The sequence below is a fragment of the Nannobrachium achirus genome, assembly GCF_963921795.1.
Source record: "Nannobrachium achirus genome assembly, chromosome: 7".
Classification (NCBI taxonomy): domain Eukaryota; kingdom Metazoa; phylum Chordata; class Actinopteri; order Myctophiformes; family Myctophidae; genus Nannobrachium; species Nannobrachium achirus.
Genome location: NC_137816.1, coordinates 52,482,888 through 52,503,180, shown reverse-complemented (window position 1 = coordinate 52,503,180; position 20,293 = coordinate 52,482,888). Strand labels below are relative to the sequence as shown.

Genomic DNA, 20,293 nt, shown 5'->3' with positions numbered 1-20,293 from the left:
ATGCATTTGGGTCAGAATCAATGGGGGTAAATTTAGGGTCAAGGGTCAAGTAAAATTACTCTCATTGATTCTCACCCAAATGCATTTGGGTCCCCATCCAGGGCCATGCATTTGGGTCCCCATTCAGAATCAATGGGGTTACAATAATCATTTATTTTCCTTTTGTCTTAGGAATGCAACAACAAATAACAAAAACAAATGTTATTGAACTCAAGTCCCCATGTCATTTGGGGGGTGAACTACTCCTTTAAGCCAAACTGCAGCTTTAAAAAAAAAAAGTTTGATTGCTACGCTTCTACGTCCCAAAACTCCCCCATGAGTCAGCCTGAGCCTCCCCCCTTTGGCGTGTGTAAACTTATTTTGTGCATGAGCGGTTCCACTGTATGCTGTTCAAAATCAATGGGGACTCAAAGTCCCTCAAACGTACTGGACTGGAGTCATGTGTGTGAAGAGCGGAGCACAGCGCTCCCTGTGTCGACACCCTCTCTCACCAGCACTCCTGGCCCCAGACCAGCGCACTCCCCACCGCATAGGCACTGAAAACATTTTTCGGGGAGAATAAAAGTTTTCTCGCAGATCTGAGCTCACAGCCAACACGCGGCCCTAGCACTGCAGTTAGAAGTTAGAACGGCTTGACTATGTGGAGAAAGAAAGGGGAACACTTGGCTTGCGTGGTGTTTCTTGTGTCGCTCATCGATGCCAATGATCGATGTAAGTATAACGGTAACTGGTTTGTGGTTTGTTCATTTGGGACAACCGCCTTCGTTCGAGCAACATAGGCTACTACTGGTGAAGAAATGATGAAAAGCAATGTTGTATTGTTCACGGCCTCTTAGCTATTATAGCCTTAAAACATTAAAACGTTTTGTTTGCATTTCAAAGCTAATAATGGGAGCGTGTAGGTAATAACGGTAGCCTAATAATCTGATCTGATGATGGAAATAATAGCCTATAAAGGAATGTATGAATGCGTCCTTCGACAATGACATAACTCACGATTAAATACTTGATTAACAATTCTACAGTGACAACAATGGGTTGTTTAACACATGTTTAGAAAACATGAGTGACATATTGAACTGGCTTCCCAGGCGCGCTGAGGTCACTTCTGGTAAATCAAGATTTCGCAATGAGCATTTACACTAAATCATTGAGTTGGCCTACTTATTATTTATCAGCTATCGCCTTTGACAAGTCAGAATAAATATGACTTTGCATGCCTGGTAGAGAATTGCATCACTTGTTGTTATGCAGGCTAATCAATCATTCAAATATCTTTAACTGAAGCCATCTTTTTGTTTATCCATGCACTGTCAGTGTTTAATTGCCCAGGAATGTGTCACTTGCCAAGGAATGTGTCACTTATTGGTAGTGGTGTGTGTGTGTGTGTGTGTGTGTGTGTGTGTGTGTGTGTGTGTGTGTGTGTGTGTGTGTGTGTGTGTGTGTGCGTGTGTGGGTGTGCGTGGTGTGTGCCTGCTTTGGGCCACTTAACCAGTCTTGACCCAAAGCAAAGCCACACAGTTTCTTCTGACAAGGCACAGGAGAGCCAACACTCTGTTTGAGGAGAGCAAGAAGGGAAACCTGGAGAGAGAGTGCATAGAGGAGCTGTGCAACAAGGAGGAAGCCAGGGAGATCTTTGAGAACCACCCCGAGACGGTGAGAGAGGCATCTAGGCCTACATACTGTATGTAGAAAACAGAAGAAGATGATTGAAAAGTTACTGATATCACCTGTTTGTCACTGTCAACGGATTAAATGTCACTCATTGAAGTACAAATAAACTAAAACAAACCATACTGAAAATCTGGAGGAGGAGGCCGGGATGTCTACAATGAATGAATGAATCAATTTCCACCACAAAGTGATGTTATATATATATATATATATTAGGGCTGTCTTCGACTCAGGATTTATCAAGTCGATTCGAGTCGCGGGGGTTAATCCGACGCGTCGACGAATCGTTTACGTGTAAAAAAATAAAAAAAGTTGTGCTTTAATGACTGGAGAGGAGGCGCGACCGCGACGCATTGATAGAGTACCGGTACAACAGCTGTTGTAAACCACTATGATTGGTGGATTCTCTGCTTTGAAAACTGCGTGGTTGTAATGATTGTATGCCTCTCCAAGGCTAAAGGAACAGGGCTAAAGCGCTAGCATGCTAACGATTTAGCCCTGTTCCTTCAGGAGGAAAAACAACACCAAAGTAGGCTAAAGGTAACAATAATGTAACATCACTGCGTCGATGCAGAGCGACACACGGCTGCATCACAATGCAAGCAAATTGTCATAATCTAAAACTTTTTAAGAAGTCCTCTACTCCACCGCAGTCCTCTGCCTTAGACCACCACCACAGAGCTACACTCAGCGAGTCAGCGGCAGTGAGTGAAAGTGAAAGCGCATCGCGCTGCTGCTTCTTGGTCAGCTTTAACAAGTAGAATAACAACAAGTCGACGCATTTCCTTTCAAAGCGGTTAACTTCAAAATAAGAGCACCTTGTTATATGATCAAGGCAACTTTCAAGTCACGTGAACTGGTTTTATTTTTAAGTCTAGTTGCAAGCAGTAGGAAGTATGGACTAAATAGGAAGAACATGACAGTCCAGCGCTCTCATACCGCACCGGTGTGATAAAAAAATAATATATTTTTGACGGCTCGACTCAAACAATTGGCGTCGATTCCGGGGGCTTAAAACGACGCGTCGATTCGTCGAATTTTTGAAGACACCCCTAATATATATATATATATATATATAGCCTACTGAACTTCTCAAATCTTGCCCCTAAATAATACCTCCCATATTATACAGTAATAAACTTAGCTTAAACTAATGAAAACCAAACTATAACGAAACATAAAAAATAAATATATAAACGGCATACACATTTAAACTAAAGAAACAAGAATCGACACACAGTCAATTTAAAATCTGGTGTATTGGTGTGTTGAAGTTAGTGTTGGTGTTCTTTCTCATGTATATTTAATAATATTCTAACTTACTGTAGGCTATATATCTAGGGATAGCCAAATGGAGATTTTTTCTTAACCGATAACCGTCAGGCCTTATCAGTTAATTAACCGTTAACCGTTAAGGAAATGTGTTTAAAAATGCGCTATTTTAGCGATTTAAAAAAGGAAAATAGGCCTACACACGTTTTTCCCCATAATAAAGTGCTATATTTACACATTAAAAACCATAACACTGGGAGAAACAAGAATACAAATGTTTTCTAAAAGAAATGTGTTTTTGCAAAGAAACGGATTGAAATGATAAGTCTGTAATGTGACGCGCTGGTCGCCAGGCACGTGCGCACATACAGCAAAAGGGGCTTGAGCCCTTAACTTTTATCCGTATGAAAAGGCCCTTTTAGAAATGTCAGCCCATGCCTCTCTAAAATTCTGTGCACTCCCTGGACCCTGGCTATTGCCTAACAAAACCAGCATGAGACGCATGTAGCCGCATGTAGCAATAACTTCCAATCGTATGACTTTTGGAATCGTTGAATCGGCTAAACGTGATGTCCATTTCATTCATTTACTTCTCTCACGCCCGTGTTTTGTGTGTGCTGATGCAGCGATCATTGAATTTGCGACTCTGAGCTTTGTTATTTTCGCATAGCCTACTATGTAACCAAGACGACTTTAGCGTTCCTCACGTCATCAATGTAACATTAGAAAGTTGTGTTTTAAGCTCTTCTTAAACAGGATTCAATGTGACGACGCGGGTCTGTTTTGTAAAATCCATTCGACGAGGGAGCATGTTTCCTGATGAACAAGTCAGCGTGTACAGCCAAATCAAGCACACAGCGGCAGACTCGCAGTTGTATAAATGCATGGATGTTACACAGATATTGGTGTCCAGAAATGTGTGACCACAGGGCCTGAGCATAGAGTTCTAGGGCCTGACCTGTGAAGTGTGAAGGAATGGTGCTCCCTGCTGGACAAAATATTTCATTACACCAGTCTAGGATTCCATAGCCTGGATGAGCGGGAAAGTCCCCTGCTATTGGCCCTAATGCAGTACCCCCCATCCCATCGTTTGGAGGGCCGCTTCCAATCATGAAACTAGCTCGGTTACCATGTGACATTGGACAGCCAATCAGCAAATAGGTCGCCTAGGTCGCCTGAATGTCTCGCCAGAAAATGATCTCTTTAATGATCTGGTTTACACCAGATAAAAAACGTATATAGCTTGTTGTAGGCTATATACTGTATGTCCAGGTTGGAAAGGGAATGTGTGTGTGTGTGTGTGTGTGTGTGTGTGTGTGTGTGTGTGTGTGTGTGTGTGTGTGTGTGTGTGTGTGTGTGTGTGTGTGTGTGTGTGCGCGCGCGCGTGTGCGCGTGCGTGCGTGCGTGCGTGCGTACGTGCGTGCATGCATGGGTACGTGCATGCATGTGTTGTATATGATTTGGGAAAGTTAGTAAGTAGGATACAAATAATTCTCCTTCCTGGCCATTGAAATAATAGACAGTCTCTGCTATACAGGAAAATACAATGAATGTATCAAAAAGAAGTGAAGAAGAACAGAGCTTTAGTTTGTTTCCGTTTTCTCTGTTCCCTCTCTTCAGGAATACTTTTACCCCAGATATGTCGGTAAGTTCACTGATTTCATCGTAAGCTTGCAACTTTTGTCGTTTTTGTCGTTGACAATTACATTTCTGTTTGGCTTTTATGCTTTGAAGTTGCACATGGTAGATATGACACATAACCTATACAAAGAAATTACTGACATATTTGACAACTTTATACTTAAAAAAGAACATTGATAGTGGAAATATAGTCCAGTCATTTTAGGGTTAGACCTAGAACAAATTGCAATAGTAGCAAACTCAACTGATTTTGTATCCTCATTATGTCCTTAGTGAGGGAAAAAAAGTCCCAAGGAATCCCACCGGGGCAAAGTTTTGAAAACGACCTATCTACCTTCACTTACTATACACTACAATATAAAGGAAAAAATGACTGAAAAAAATCTGCTTTAAGTGGGATGTGAGGGGTCAAACTAGGGGTTTTTAATTATTCTGAATCCATTGCAAGCATTTGTTTTGCACGAAAAACATTCCTTGGGCCAGAAATGGCCACTCAAAACGTCAATTTTTATCAATTTTCATCAATTTTCAGTCTTTTGGGGTCCGTTTTTAGCCCAAGGAATGTTTTTCATGCAAAACAAATGCTTGCAATGGATTCAGAATAATTAAAAACCCCTAGTTTGACCCCTCATATCCCACTTAAAGCAGATTTTTTTCAGTCATTTTTTCCTTTATATTGTAGTGTATAGTAAGTGAAGGTAGATAGGTCGTTTTCAAAACTTTGCCCCGGTGGGATTCCTTGGGACTTTTTTTCCCTCACTAAGGACATATTGAGGATACAAAATCAGTTGAGTTTGCTACTATTGCAATTTGTTCTAGGTTTGGACAAATTTTGGCCTAAAATGACTGGACTAATAGCCGATCTGCAAGCTCACATATGAGCTTGTAGATCTGCTAATCGTTTTCAACATGTAAACGATTATGACGATTATGAAAAATAATCGCGATTATGTAAAATAATCGTGATTAGACGATTATGTAATAATTGTGACAGCCCTAGGTTCAAGTGGTTAAATTTGTGTTATGATTACTGGTCTGTGTTTTTCCTTTTTTTTTTACAAATGGCACCTTATTATTACAGTGTGTTTGGGATCGCATCGCGTTGGCATCGGCAACCACAACTCTGGCTCTGGTTCAAGCATCCCCTCAGACCTGCGGACCTGTGTGAAAGGTGAAATGCTCTAAAGCAGTGGTTTTCAACCTTGTTCACATCAAGGACCATTATGTATTCAGCATTTGAGCCACAGACCACCATTTGATGACATTTAGCCTCTCAGACCCAAAACTCAGAATATTTAGTTTTTGTTGGGTAAGATTTTGTCCAGGATTCTATGCTGTATTGATGTGTTAGGAGCAGTGTTGGAACTAACGCGTTACACTAATTACTGTAACGCCGTTCTTTTTTTCAGGAACGAGTACTCTAACGCATTCTTTTTTAAATTGAGTAACTCAGTTACCGTTACTACACGGTGCATTACTCCGTTCTTTTTGCGTTATTTTATGCATCTAGAGCTGAGCTGAATCTTCCTCTCTGTCACTCACAAGCAGACAGAGGGGACACAGGGGAGGGGAGACACCGACACGAATGCCAGACAGAGCCGCACTGAGGTGCGCACTGGGCATGTTTGTGCTTTATCAACAGACTAGTGCAGACATACAGTATAGACTGCAAACGCGACTACAGATAGCCAGCAATAGTACAATATGATAGAATGCGATCACTTACAGTAGCTGACTTTTCCCGTCCGCTGCGTGCGGTGGACAGCTGTGCGTTATTGATGAGATGATTGACAAGTGACAACGTCTTGTAAATCCATGCATGTGTCCCGTCGACCTACAGTATTATAATTATATAACTCTATGGTCCCGACTCACGGTCAAATCTGTTGTCAGGTCTATTTCATAAGGCTCATCAAACCATGATATTGTTGTTAGAGAAAGAAAGCTTATAAACTTCCTGTGGTCGTAAGGTAATTCATTTTCCCTCAAGTTTTTTGCTTAACACTGGTTAGGGGAGATGACAGGAAAACATTGATCAAAATAACAGTTCTTCTACATTCTCTAATCTGTTTAGACTTGTTGTAAATGTAGTAATGCAGATGTTTAACAATAATGGAATTCTTGAGAGTGTAATGGTTTACAGATCTATAAGGGGCCATTTGGTTACCAACAGGGACGTGCTGGCCATTGGGAAAAGCGGGACAACTCCCGAAAGGCTGGTTCATTCCCGGCCATTAGGAAAAAAATTAAAATAAAATGTCGGCCTTCGTTCCATTTTGGGGGCTGGGCGGCCAACAAAGTAAATCGTCACTGTCGGGCAGAAACCTCATATCTCCAAGTTTCAAATGTGTACATTTTTTCGCAAAGCAAAGCCCTGCTTCATCGTACAAGGCCGTCGCACAAAAGTAATGAAAACAGCAGATCTACAAGCACACAACGCCTCGCGGTGCGAGGCGTTGTGTGCTTGTAGATCGGCTGTTTTCACTAGTTTAAATCATTTTTAAAATGATAATACAAAACAAACGGTTTTGGACATACAAGGCTTCCACCCGACAACGACGAAATATAACTCATGTAATTGGCCCACTGGCTTGTCACTTGTCATGATCTGAAATGGCAAATCTTTGAGTAGCAGCAGCGCTATAGAGAGAGATCTCTCTATATAGCGCGCAATGAGGGCCTCTCCAACTCTTTTTCCCGGGCTGAATCAGGGGCCCAGCACATCCCTGGTTACCAACTCTCCATCATTTAGCTTGGACCACGGACCACTGATTTAAAACCACTGCTCTAAAGTTAAGGGAGCTATAGTCAACTTTTTCATTGTAGGGCCGACACTTTGTTTACATCCTAGTCTATAGACTAGAATGTAAACAAAGTGTTGGTCTGACAATGGCCAAAATGATTATTTTATCATTATTTTACGCTTTTTGTGGTCATTTTTGAATAGAAACACATATATGAAGCTTATTTCTTTATAAAATATTTTCGAAACATTATTTTTATTTTAGCATCCGTTTTTCAAGAAAAAGTTGACTATTATTAATAGCTCCTTTAACAACTGTAATACTAAAATACAGCTGGATCAAGTTTACTGGTGAAGACTCACTCTTCTAGAGGGAAATGTTTCGTCATTTATTTTTATTCATTTTGCCCCATTAATTACACACTTGTATGGCAATTTTCTTTCGGAAATAAATGTGCCATGACTGCAGTTTGAGCAATAGTATTGCTGTCCATTTATATTTGCTGCTTGGGCAGCTGTAACATTGTTGGTTAAAATAATATGTTCTGTATTTATTTTGCTTCTCAAATTGTTGCAGGGCTTTCACCCCTCAGGATTTTGTACACTAAAGCCTAATTCATAATTTGGCACGGCTTACCGTAGCTTTTCTAAGCTGTTTTCCCTGTTGAAAATGTGTTATTTTCAGTGATTTGAGAATGGCACGCCACGGGCATAATGATGAATACTGTTTATGTTGCGGGACAGAGATCAGTAACCAGTGCTTGCCGTTTCCGTGCTACAAGGAGGGTTCAGAAAGCTGTGTGGATGGACAGGCAGTGTTCAAATGTCTGTGTAAACCTGGCTGGAAAGGCCAACGCTGCGAGGAGGGTGAGTATTCATTCACTTTTTTTCTGTGCCATCTCTTGTGTTATCACCTGATCGTCCAAAGGCCAAACTAACGCACAACTACTTAATGTTGTAGGCCCACACTGATGAATGTGCAAACATGCTGTTGTCCTGCCATTACTTTCAATTCGGTGTATGCATAACATTTGTATTTGTATTTTGTACTGAGTTTGTACTTTGTGCATGTTGTGTTATGACAGACATCGATGAGTGTACAGATCCAGAGCATCCTGCAGGATGTAACCAAAAGTGTCACAACTTCCCTGGCGGTTTCCGCTGCGAGTGTCACAATGGCTACTTCACCAATGATAAAATCACTTGCATAGGTAAGCAAGTCTGTCTGTCTGTCACGTCACGTCACACTTTTGGCCCTACTCTTATCTCCGCCACCGTTGCCATTATCCATGCCAAACTTTGCACACACTCCTTGGCTGGCAAACCACAACCTCCAGCCCTGATTTCTCACATGCCCCTGTTCTAGCGCCACCATGCCGCTCCGTGTATTTATGCGACCTGACGGTTGCGATTAGGGAGTCTTACTGGTTATAAGATGGTATAATTTTTGGTCTGTGTTTCAGAGGTAGGCTGTGGACAGTTCAGAAACCTGCCTACCAATGACAGCACTTCTTGTGTTAATACAAATCTTTACAAAATAAAATAAAAATCCTAATGATGATGTCACTGAATTACATGAGGATAGGTTGAAAATGGGTGAAGTCGTCCTTTAAGACCTGAGGCAGATTAATGCCGTCTGAATCAGTGGTTCTCAACCTTTCTTCGTGCCAAGGTCCCCTAAATGGATATACGTATATTCATGGCTGCGGACCCCCATCTGAAAATGTTTTGTGCCAGGGACACTTGGCAGATTAAATAAACTAGCCCTTACCCGTTCAAAGATATGAGCTCCAAAATGATGTGCAGTGTGTGGGTTATGGGATGTGCACTGTGTGCATACAGTATATGAGGGATGGAAAGTAACTTTAACTGGTGCTTGCATGATAATATGTAGGAGCATCAATGTAAGAAATACCCGTTTCGTTTAATGGCTACCCCCCCCCCCCCCCCCAGCCCGCCCGCCCACCCGCCTGCGCACACACCCGCCCGCCTGCACGCACACACACACACACACACACACACACACACACACACACACACACACACACACACACACACACACACACACACACAGAGAGAGCTGGTTAAACATGTTGCCTCATGCTAGATGCAGAATAGATGCGCCTCATGCTAGATGCAGAATAGATAGTAGATACACCATAAAAATGCTAATATACAGCATACGATTTGTGAAAGTGACAAACGGGCTTCACAGTTATGTTAGGTGTGTTCATATGCTAATTGTGATGCGATTTCAGATCAATTGCTCCAGCCACTGAGGAGAAACGCTGTTTCAGACAGACAGACACTCACTCACTCAGACAGACATTCGCAAAATTATAGTATAGATACATAAAAATAATAGCAGATGTAGAAGCTCACAGATGTATAAGCTGACAGCGTGGAAAAGTGAGCTTGTAGATCTGCTATTTTTTAATAGCCAAAGTTAAAATCTAAAGTGATACAGATGCTTTCCTGGTTTTAATGGGTTAAGCCTAGTGTTTGTGAGGATAACCTTGCTCTTGTGCGAGACTGCGAGTTAAGGTAGCCCTGGGCTAAGGGTGGGGATGAATGTGGGATATTGACAAATGTGAATAGCTTACACGTCCTAATTCTGAGATCAGTCTAATATTTGCCTGCAATGCCTCACAAGCATATTTAATCAATATCACCCTTTGTTTGTTGTTTCCAGACATCGATGAGTGCCTATTGTATGACCGTAAGTGTGAAGAGCCGGCCCAGTGTGTCAACACCCCTGGCTTGTATGAGTGCCAGTGTCCCCAAGGCTTCAAGTATAATTTTACCTCCAGAACCTGCAACGGTGAGAACTCATTTTAGTTTTGCCCTATTAGTTAACTGGCTTTCACGTCATCCATCAAAAATCATAGATCATAGATTACAGTTCTCAAATTCTGCCTGAAAACTATATGCTAATTAGTCGGGCCGGGCCTCGGGCAGGCCCAGTTAGGGCCCAGTTAGGACGGGCCTTAATTTTCAGGTCTGTTGAGATTGAGAACTCAATCATAGATTAAATCATAGATTAAAGCCTGTAAAAAAGTTTTATGGCATCTCTAACCTGCCCCTCTGTCTTTTCTGTATTTTTCCAGATGTGGATGAGTGTGCGCTGAATGTGTGTGATAGCACGTGCATAAACACGATTGGAAGTTACGTGTGCCACTGCGACGGTCGCCAGGGTCTTCGTTTGGCCGAGGATGAGCGCTACTGTGAGCAGATCCCACTCTGCGTGGCCCTTTATGATCACAAACACCCTGAGATGCTTTACCTTGGAGAGCAGTTTGCAGGCCTTCCTGTCATTTATCTGCGCTATCGTCTACCTGAAAACACCAAGTGAGGAGCTTTCTCTCTTTCTCACCGTCTCTTTCCCTCAAACACACTGATACATACATGGTCATTTAGGTTTTGTTCCGACTGCAGGAACATCCTGTTTATTTCTCAAATGCAATCTTTTCTCTAAGGGTTTTCCCATTGAAGTACTTGTCCGAGTTACTCATCATCTGATGTAACCCTTCACCCAATCAGACATCACGATACCTTGATATCGTGATGTCATCCTTTTCCCCCTCCCTGATTGGCTCCCCATTAGAGTCAACGGCAACCACACTTGCAATTTCCAAATGCATCTTTCTAGTTACAGTACTTGCGCAAGCAGAGTGCGCAAGTACTGCGATCGCCTGCATATGTATGTATGTCTGTCAGTGTCCTCTCTTGTTTAAGACCCTAGCCCAATCAGGGACCAGCATCAGCATCTCTGGCAACGTCATAATTAACAGGCACTGAGGGACCAGTATTCCTGCTGATGCCAGTGGTGATGTCATTGGTCATAGTATATCAGTTCTTTTTGGAAGCAGTGATGCTAGTGGTGAGCGCACCTCATGGTGTGCTCTGCTTGCGCACAAGTAGGCCGTACATGGCCTACTTCTGCAAGTTGGCACCTCAACAGAGTGCATTTGTAGTTTAGATAGATAGATAGATAGATAGATAGATAGATAGATAGATAGATAGATAGATAGATAGATAGATAGATAGATAGATAGATAGATGGTGTAGTATACTGTAGTACCACCACTGTAATACCACCTGGTATGGATGCTTGTCTGCAGCAGTCACAACTGCTGCAACAACTGAACATTTGTTCAAAGATAGTTGGACAACCACTTCAGAGGCTATATACGACTATGTACGATAACAGCATTCTAAGGTTATCAAAAAATATTACCTCTAACAGTAGCCATGTGTTGCATAGAGAATATAGGTTGCTGCCTTCAGGAAGGAGATACGGTGTTCCAGCATACAATAAGGTCAGACTAAAAAGGTCCTTTGTCCATCAGTCGACTTTAAGGCTTAATCAGGAGTTTGGCCAGAGGTAGGCTAAGTGGTGGACATTGCTCTTGTCTGTATTATCCTTATAGTATTGTAATCCTGTCTTTGTTCCTTTGTGTCAGTTGTTTGTATATACCGGTATGCTGTTGCATACATGGCTGCTGTGTCGCAAGACAAATTTCAGTGTGAACTGACAATAAAGTACTATATCATATCATATCATATCATATCATATCATATCATATCATATCATATCATATCAGATAAGCAGACAAGTTACAGTTAAGTATGGAAAAGAAAAAGTACTGTTGTGAACAGTGAAAAAACAAAGAGGAGGAAGAAACAACATACACACACACACACACACACACACACACACACACACACACACACACACACATATATACACACTATATACCGTGTGTATATATATATGTATATATAATTATATATATATACTGTATATATATATATCCATGCCTAGCGCATCCGAGCCGCAAAGAAAGCACCTCCGCTCCATCGTCAAACCACGTCGACATTGTGTGTCCATTGTTCACCCGGGCATCGAGCTGATATTGCCGCTCCTTCGTCAAACCCGCTCCCGGTTCATGTGTCCAATGTTCACCCACCAAACGAGTGTGTTGTATGCACATTCCGATCCACGGTACAGCACCTCCATAGTCATCATGACACACACTACAAGCCTCCATGCCTAGCGCCTCCGAGCTGCTAAAAAAAGCACCTCCGCTCCTTCTTCAAACCCGGTTTGTGTGTCCATTGTCCATTGTTGTTGTAGTTTATACTCTGTTGCTCACGCTCACAAGCGCAATATGACACAGTGTGAGGTGAGCTTTGGTGAGTGACACCATCATACGACAAAGTATATAGTCTTCACTTTTTGAGTGTCTTAACTGAGACACATCTAGAAATCAGATTTGAATCACATTTCCAACCACCCAGGAATGCTGTTCACATCAGCTATTCAGACTGGATAAAACCAAACTGATACCAATCTGGATAGGCAAAATCGGCTTTTGATTGCCAGTCTGAACATAGCCTTTGAGGAAGCTCTGAAAAAGCATGTGTGTGTTCTAAATGCGTCCCATGCCACTCTACTACACATTTGGCCCTTGTATTTGTAGGTTCGCTGCAGAGTTTGACTTCCGGACGTTCGACCCAGAGGGAGTGGTCCTTTATGCAGAGTCCTCCCAGGATTCGTGGTTGATGTTGGGGCTCAGGGCTGGGCGTATTGAAGTTCAGTTCAAGAACCAGCACACAACTAAGGTCACCAGTGGAGGCAAAGCCATCAATGACGGCCAGTGGCATGTGGTAAGACAGCGTTATTGTACAGCGAAGTGTATGGCTGCAGCTATCAATTATTATTTATAGATTATTTTGTCCGTCAAGAAGTGCGTTTGTGTTTTGGATGATTTTTTCAACATTTAACTGAAGATCACTGAAGAGCCCTATTGGACTTCATTGTCCATTTGTGCTACTGTATTTAAGAGACAAACAAACAACATAGGATACGTTTTATGTATGTATTCAAATTATATCAAGCACTCAAGCCTAGGAATAAACAAAACAAATCCCCCATAATATGTTTAATAATGGAAAGGGGAGGAACTGAAAGCCAACTGAAAAATGTAGTTTCTCCAGAAACCCTTGAACATACTTAGTTTGGAAGACAAACAATGTTAGCAAAACAATGATTGTGTTTATATATCACACACACACACACACACACACACACACACACACACACACACACGCACACACACACGCGCACACGCACACACACACACACACACGTGCACACACACACACACACACACACACACACACACACACACACACACACACACACACACACACACACACACGCACACACCCTTATGCACTCCTGTAACTTTCATCAGCAGAAAGGTTTAAGAAAATAATAAATTAAATGGATTAGTTCAATTAACTGTTGCAGTCTAGCATAGTGGCTGAAGATGTGCACTAGTGCAGTTTCTCAAATGGGGGTACTTGTACCCCTAGGGGTACGTGGAGGTACTGCAGGGGGTACGTGAGGGGGGGAAAAAGTAAATGGGAATAATATTTTAGTATTATGGTCAATGATAAAACATTCACAGACTTTGTGTGAACCTGCTCATCTGTAAATTGATAAACTAAATTACATCAATACCTTGACTAATACAACTGTTATTGAATAGAAAGCAATGTTTATTTGCCATTGTGCTGTTTTATTTTGAACATATTGGCATGGTAATTGGACTCTTGATGTCAATTTTTCTAAGCAAAAGGCTGTAGTCAGGAGAAGGGGGTACTCGGCTTCAGAAATCAGTATAAGGGGGTACGGCAGCCAAACAAGTTTGAGAACCACTGCATGTTGTGAACAAACGGTTACATTACCGTGGTGTGCTTCGTGCAGATATCTGTGGATGAGCTGGAGAACAGCATAAGCGTGAAGATCAGCAAGGAGGCAGTGATGAGCATCAACAGCCCTGAGAGTCTCTTCACCTCTGTTAACGGCAAACTGGAGACCAAGGTCTACATCGCTGGTCTACCCAACCGCACGGACAGTGTCATCAAACCGGTAAGCATGCTAACCAGAAGCCAAGCCACAAGCACAAAACAACCACAAAGACGTGTGCAATAGCTGTATCAGAATGAATCGACGAGTGTAATGAAAGTGTCTCCGTAAATTAATATCAGCTAATACAAGGGTCTTCAACAGGGGGTCCGAGACCCCTAGGGGGTCCTCAGAGTTACTACAGGGGGTCCTCCAAATCTTTGTGTGATAGAAACTTTTTTCTCCTTTTTTATATTAACCACTTGAACCCTAGTGTCCTTATTTTGAGAACTTTAGACAAAAATAGCTGATCTACAAGCTCAGCGCCTTGCGCTGTGAGGCGTTGTGAGCTTGTAGATCGGCTATTTTTTGCAAAGAGGTTTGATGCAGAGGGGAAAAGAGCAGACTAAGTACAGTGTGGAAGGTCAAGTGTATTAAGTATTGACGGTTCAAGGGATAAATATCTGGAAACACAAATTGACATGAATCCAAAATACACTGATGATTGTCCTGTCAAACAATGAAACTATGTGGAATCTGTGAAAGGGTAGTGGGGTTCCCTGCTTCATCTCTCTCTCAACTAAGGGGTCCTTGGCCTGAAAACATTGAAGAGCCCTGAGAAGAGCCCTGAGCTAATACAAAGTAAACAAATGTATATTAATAACTAATAGGAATTAATAGGATTCTCTGTATTGTGCACATGTCTGTAGATTAACCCTCGTCTGGACGGCTGCATCCGGGGCTGGAACCTTATGAACCAGGGGGCTTCTGGGGTGAAAGAGGTCATCCAGGAGAAGGAGAGTAAACACTGCTTTGTCTCCGTGGAGCGAGGATCCTTCTTCGCTGGGCGAGGATTAGCACACTTCAACCTGGACTACAGCAGTAAGAAATGCACATCATCAACTATAAACCCTGATTTATACAGTACCTGTACACGGTTGCGTGCACTGAAAATAGCATGTTGCACAGCTGTGACGTGTTGGGAGCTTGTAGGCTACACAACCGTGTATACTGTAAGTCATTTAACATCTGTGGCAAGAGCCTTTAATCAGTTTATTTAGTAATTCTTTTATATCACAGGGTATTGTGGGTACCCCTTGTGGCTAGTCTTACACGGTGCTGCTAGTTGTTTCAAACTGTAAATTAAAAAATCACACTCGTGTGAACTGAGCGGTGGAGGCTGCGTGTGCGTGCGTGCGTGCGTGCGTGTGTGTGTGTGTGTGTGTGAATGTGAGTCTGAACAACAGCGCCCCTCCCTTAAAGGGCCTACACCATGAATTTTCATTTTTCCAATTTTTATGTATTTTCTTGGTGTCCCACCAGCAACTTCTATCCTCACAAAGTCCTATTTCTGACCATTGTGTCTTTCTCAGTTTATGGGCAGATCTATGTTAGCATGTCTCAGAACGGTCCTGATTGTGAAATGTCAGATTTGTGATGTCACAAGGCCTGAGAAGGAGGCAGGAGGAGCTGGGAGAGGGTTGGGGAGGGGTGGGCAGGCCTGAGAAGGAGGCAGGAGGAGCTGGGAGAGGGTTGGGGAGGGGTGGGCAGGCCTGCTGAGCAGGAGGTGGGGAGGAGTGTGGGGCCAAATCTGGCTCAATAGCGCAGTCCTCCCACTCAGGACAAGGTGGTACTGCAGCTGAAAATGCTCTGAAAGCCAGGCAGAAATGACAGGGGCTCTGTATTCAGGAGTGGTAATTTAGCCTCAAACCTTTTCAAAAACGTTTTTGGGACACAAACAGTGTTATATAAATTATTTTTAAATGCATGGTGTAGGACCTTTAACATGTGTGGTCAGAAAAGGTACTGCAGGCTACATACAGACAGACAGACAGACAGACAGACAGACAGACAGACAGACAGACACGGACGCATACATACCCACACACACGGCCACGTATAGGAGACGGTGTGACCACCGCTCAAATATAGATTCATTTTTATTGAGACACACACGCACACACACACACACACACACACACACACACACACACACACACACACACACACACACACACACACACAATTATTAGTGTTATCGTCATTGTCCTGGTTACAATTCTGAGATGAACATTAGTGGTATCACTTGATTGATTACTTACTTTCTACTTTCTACTACATCATTATTTGTTATTGGAACATTGTGTATACGTATCCTTTCATTTGCATTTCACAGAACTATACACACACGCACCTACACAGGTTTAGCTACATAGTTATTAAGGGTGCAACGCTTTACAAAATTCTCGGTTCGGTTCGATATTTTGGTGTCACGGTTCGATACTTTTTCGATACAAAAAATAAACAGAAATGTCCTTGATTTATAAATGTATTTTTATAACTACGTATTTTTTTGTTTTAACATTGAACAATACGGTACCCAACCTCTAGGGTAGTGGTTCTCTTAGTGGGCTCTGCGGACCCCTAGGGGTCCTTGAGGGGATTCCAGGGGAATGTGGATGTGGAGTGGTATTGTATTGTATTGTTTGGTACAGGGTCATTCGGTTCGGTACACCGTCGTATTGAACGGTTCGATATCGATACATGTATTGTTGCACCCCTAATAGTTATACAGGTATTCCCACACGCATTGCAGCCTGTATGACCAGCATAAAACAAAGAGAGGAGAATGCTTCTTTTTTGAGCAATGCCTCAGCGCCCCACTGCTTGACCGAGTGTGTGGGTATGTCCGTGTGTCTGTTTGCAGCATGGCCTGCAATACCGCTGGATGACCTACCTTCAAGTGGCACTGTTACAAGTGGCCACCGAAGGCACCGCTCACTTCACACTGATAGTGATTTTTTCTTTTTCAGGTACATCTGAGAACTGGAAGGTAGAAGTGAAGATGAATATTCGTCCATCCACCAGCACAGGCATTCTCTTCGCTCTGGTCCACAACGACACCGTACCTCTCTTGGTGTCTGTGATGACGCATGCCGAACACGAGGCAGTAAGCTCCTTTATTCTTGGGTTGCATTTATGGACACATGTCACTATGTGTGGAAATAATAATGCCCCCACACCCTGGATCACCTCTGCATTGAATTTACTTAAACATTCAATGTTTCGGTCACACAGGAGACAGGACCTTCTACAAGATGAACCCAACCACAAAGTGTCATGTGATTATATACACAGCTGTGTTGGAGGTGTGTCTACAATCACTCACGCAGATGTGAGATTACCCATTAGGCCATTCTTGGTTAAACGGTATGCATGCAGTAGATAAAGACAAACGTCCAAGCATCACAAACAGGCTATTAATGCTCCATGGGGTCCTGTATCTCCAATAACAGTACACATGTACAAATACACACGTACATAACGATTGCATACAAAAGAAATAGTAAGGGGAACATAAGAAAATCTGCGAAGTAAATTGTTTCCAAGAAATTTCTTCACCAATGTGTTTCTAAAGGTGTGTAATAATATGTACTAAAAGGTTGAAATTCAACTCCCGGGGGAAACCTCATAAAAAACTGATTTGTGTTTGTGTCCCATTAACTTTACTTTACAGGAAAAACATACAAAAAATAAATATGCTTTAAGTAGCATGTGAGGGGTCAAACTAGGGTTTTTTTCATGATGCTGAATCCATTGCAAGCATTTGTTTTGCACAAAAAACATTCTGTGGGCTACAAATGGCCCCTACAAAACGGTGAAAAGTGATGATTCATCAGTCATCACTAAACCATTGTTTTGTGGATCCGTTTTTAGCCCACGGAATTTTTCGTGCAAAACAAATGCTTGCAATGGATTCAGCATCATGAAAAAACCCTAGTTTGACCCCTCACATGCTACTTAAAGCATATTTATTTTTTATATTTTTTTTCCCCCGTATAGTAAATTAATGGGACACAAACACAAATCAGTTTTTTTATGAGGTTTCCCCCGGGAGTTGAATTTCAACCTTTTAGTACATATTATTACACACCTTTAGAAACACATTGGTGAAGAAATTTCTTGGAAACAATTTACTTCGCAGATTGGTCAAATATCTTATAAAATCCCCTTACTAAAAGCATATTTTGGGAGAGCAGGCCTACCCCAAAAAGATGCAAAAAAACTAAACAAAACAAAGGCATCCATATGTTATGTCTGATAATGGTGATCTGTGAAAACACATGCACACACACACACACACACACACACACACACACACACACACACACACACACACACACACACACACACACACACACACACACACACACACACACACACACACACAAGCACGCACGCACGGACGCCCCCTCACGATGCTCTCTCCCTCTCTGCTCCAGAACTTGCAGGTCTTTGTGGATGGGGTGCCAGTGGCAACCCTGGAGTCAATAATGTTGTGTTATCCTGATCGTCTTAGTGTGGAGCTCACTGTCAGTCCCACAGAGCTACAGATCTCAGCCAACTCCTCCACTGTCTCCTACATACCACCTGGTGCCCTGCAGGAGGCGCTGGATCGCCTCAACGTCACTATGCAGCAGCCCCTCAGTACCTATGTTGGCGGTGTACCAGGTTAGAGAGATCTTTGCTTACTAACTGTTCCATAATTAATGATTGGCTTTATTAAATACTGTTATAATTCAGCTTATGGGTCCGTTATCTTTGGGATCTCTATTACTCAACCATAATTCAGCTTATGGGTCTGTTATCTTTGGGATCTCTATTACTCAACCACGTTGTCAAAGTTTCATTTTTCACTTTCACCGCTCACGTCTGGTCTCCAACCTTCTCTCATTCACTTAATCACTCCTGTTTTATTATTTAACAAAGTTTCATTTTTCACTTTCATCCCTCACATCTGATCTCCACTCTCATTCACTCCTTTTCATCCCTTTCTCTTCAAATCACTTGGGCATGGCCCTGAACTCTTTATATCTTCAATGAGACAACCTTCTTGACACCTTCCTCCACTGTGAGTGTGATCACTGTGTTTGACCATTCCACACCCGGTCCTGCTCTCTCTTTCTCTCAGACGAGGTTCCCATCTCTGCCACCCCTGTGACTGCCTACTACCATGGATGTATGGACATCACGATCAATGGCCAGCAGTTAGACTTTGACGAGGCTCTCAGCAAACACAACAGTATTAAATCCCATTCCTGCCCCCCTGTTTACGCGCCAGAAGGACACCCCTGAGCACCTCTACTGCACAAGAAGTGACCTCGTCCTCATCCACATACAGATCAACATCCAAAACCTCCCACACAAAAAGTGACTCCTTTTCTCCTGCTGGGAACCTCACATCGGGAGGAGGGGGAATTGGATTTGAGGAGGAGATATGATAGGAAAGAGCCGGAAAGACAGGGGAGACGGTGGTGGACCTACTAAGTACAGTATCTGTCCATTTTGTCCACACTCTGAGGGGTTAACTAAGACCTGCACTTGCCTCCCACATTCCATGAACCCATTTAGGCCTAGAATTAGAAGGATTCAAAAGACACTTATAGAATCGGGTCAAAATTCTAATGTTCACGACTTTTCAAAAATAGCAGATCTACAAGCTCGCAGCGCGGCACTCGGTGCCGCGCTGTGAGCTTGTATATCTGCTATTTTTCAATAGTTAAAGCATAAAATAATGATACACAAAATGTGTACCCGTTCTAAATGGGTTAAAATGATTCCTATCCTCTCCCAAGAGCTGCTTGGTGTTTTGTTTTGTTTTGTGAGGCAGGGGTGAATGTCAGGTGCCGATAAGAAGCAGGGTGATGTATCTTTTTAGTGGTCTGCTGCAAAGAATTGTATATTGTTACATAGGACGACAAACTGAGCTCTGTAGCACACAGACCGTGTGATGGCTATCAGATGGTTCCATTTGAGGAAATGAATAAACGAATGGTTTCTGTTAACCAGGATTTGTGAGACTGCCTACATCTATTCTTCATTGTCATGTCAGGTGGTGATCTTCTCTGTGCTGGTTTTCAAATTACACCTTGTACATAAAATAAAAGCAATCTTGTTTTAATATATACCAGTAAGTTGAATGTAGATCTTCGATATTGTGTTGTGGTTTCTTTATATTTGTTGTAATAAAAAATATATAAAATAAA

General features: G+C 42.4%; 1 protein-coding gene across 1 annotated transcript; it reads left to right on the top strand.

Annotated features, from left to right (window-relative positions):
• Positions 1 to 490: 490 nt before the first annotated feature.
• Positions 491 to 20,293, top strand: pros1 (protein S). Its single transcript, XM_080729543.1, has 14 exons — positions 491 to 711; positions 1,496 to 1,656; positions 4,567 to 4,591; positions 5,669 to 5,758; positions 8,075 to 8,197; positions 8,416 to 8,541; positions 10,023 to 10,151; positions 10,438 to 10,678; positions 12,814 to 13,000; positions 14,106 to 14,270; positions 14,957 to 15,128; positions 17,060 to 17,196; positions 18,530 to 18,758; positions 19,219 to 20,293. Exons 1-14 carry the CDS (start codon positions 639 to 641, stop codon positions 19,380 to 19,382), a joined length of 2,022 nt encoding a protein of 673 aa, XP_080585669.1. The 5' UTR covers positions 491 to 638; the 3' UTR covers positions 19,383 to 20,293.

What these genes read in the sequence shown, in the direction of transcription:
- pros1 (XM_080729543.1), top strand. Translation starts at nt 639, where the DNA reads ATGTGGAGAAAGAAAGGGGAACACTTGGCTTGCGTGGTGTTTCTTGTG. An exon ending in TTGAGAACCACCCCGAGACG is followed by an intron (nt 1,657 to 4,566) that starts GTGAGAGAGGCA and finishes CCCTCTCTTCAG; the next exon opens with GAATACTTTTACCCCAGATA. An exon ending in CTTCAACCTGGACTACAGCA is followed by an intron (nt 15,129 to 17,059) that starts GTAAGAAATGCA and finishes TTTCTTTTTCAG; the next exon opens with GTACATCTGAGAACTGGAAG.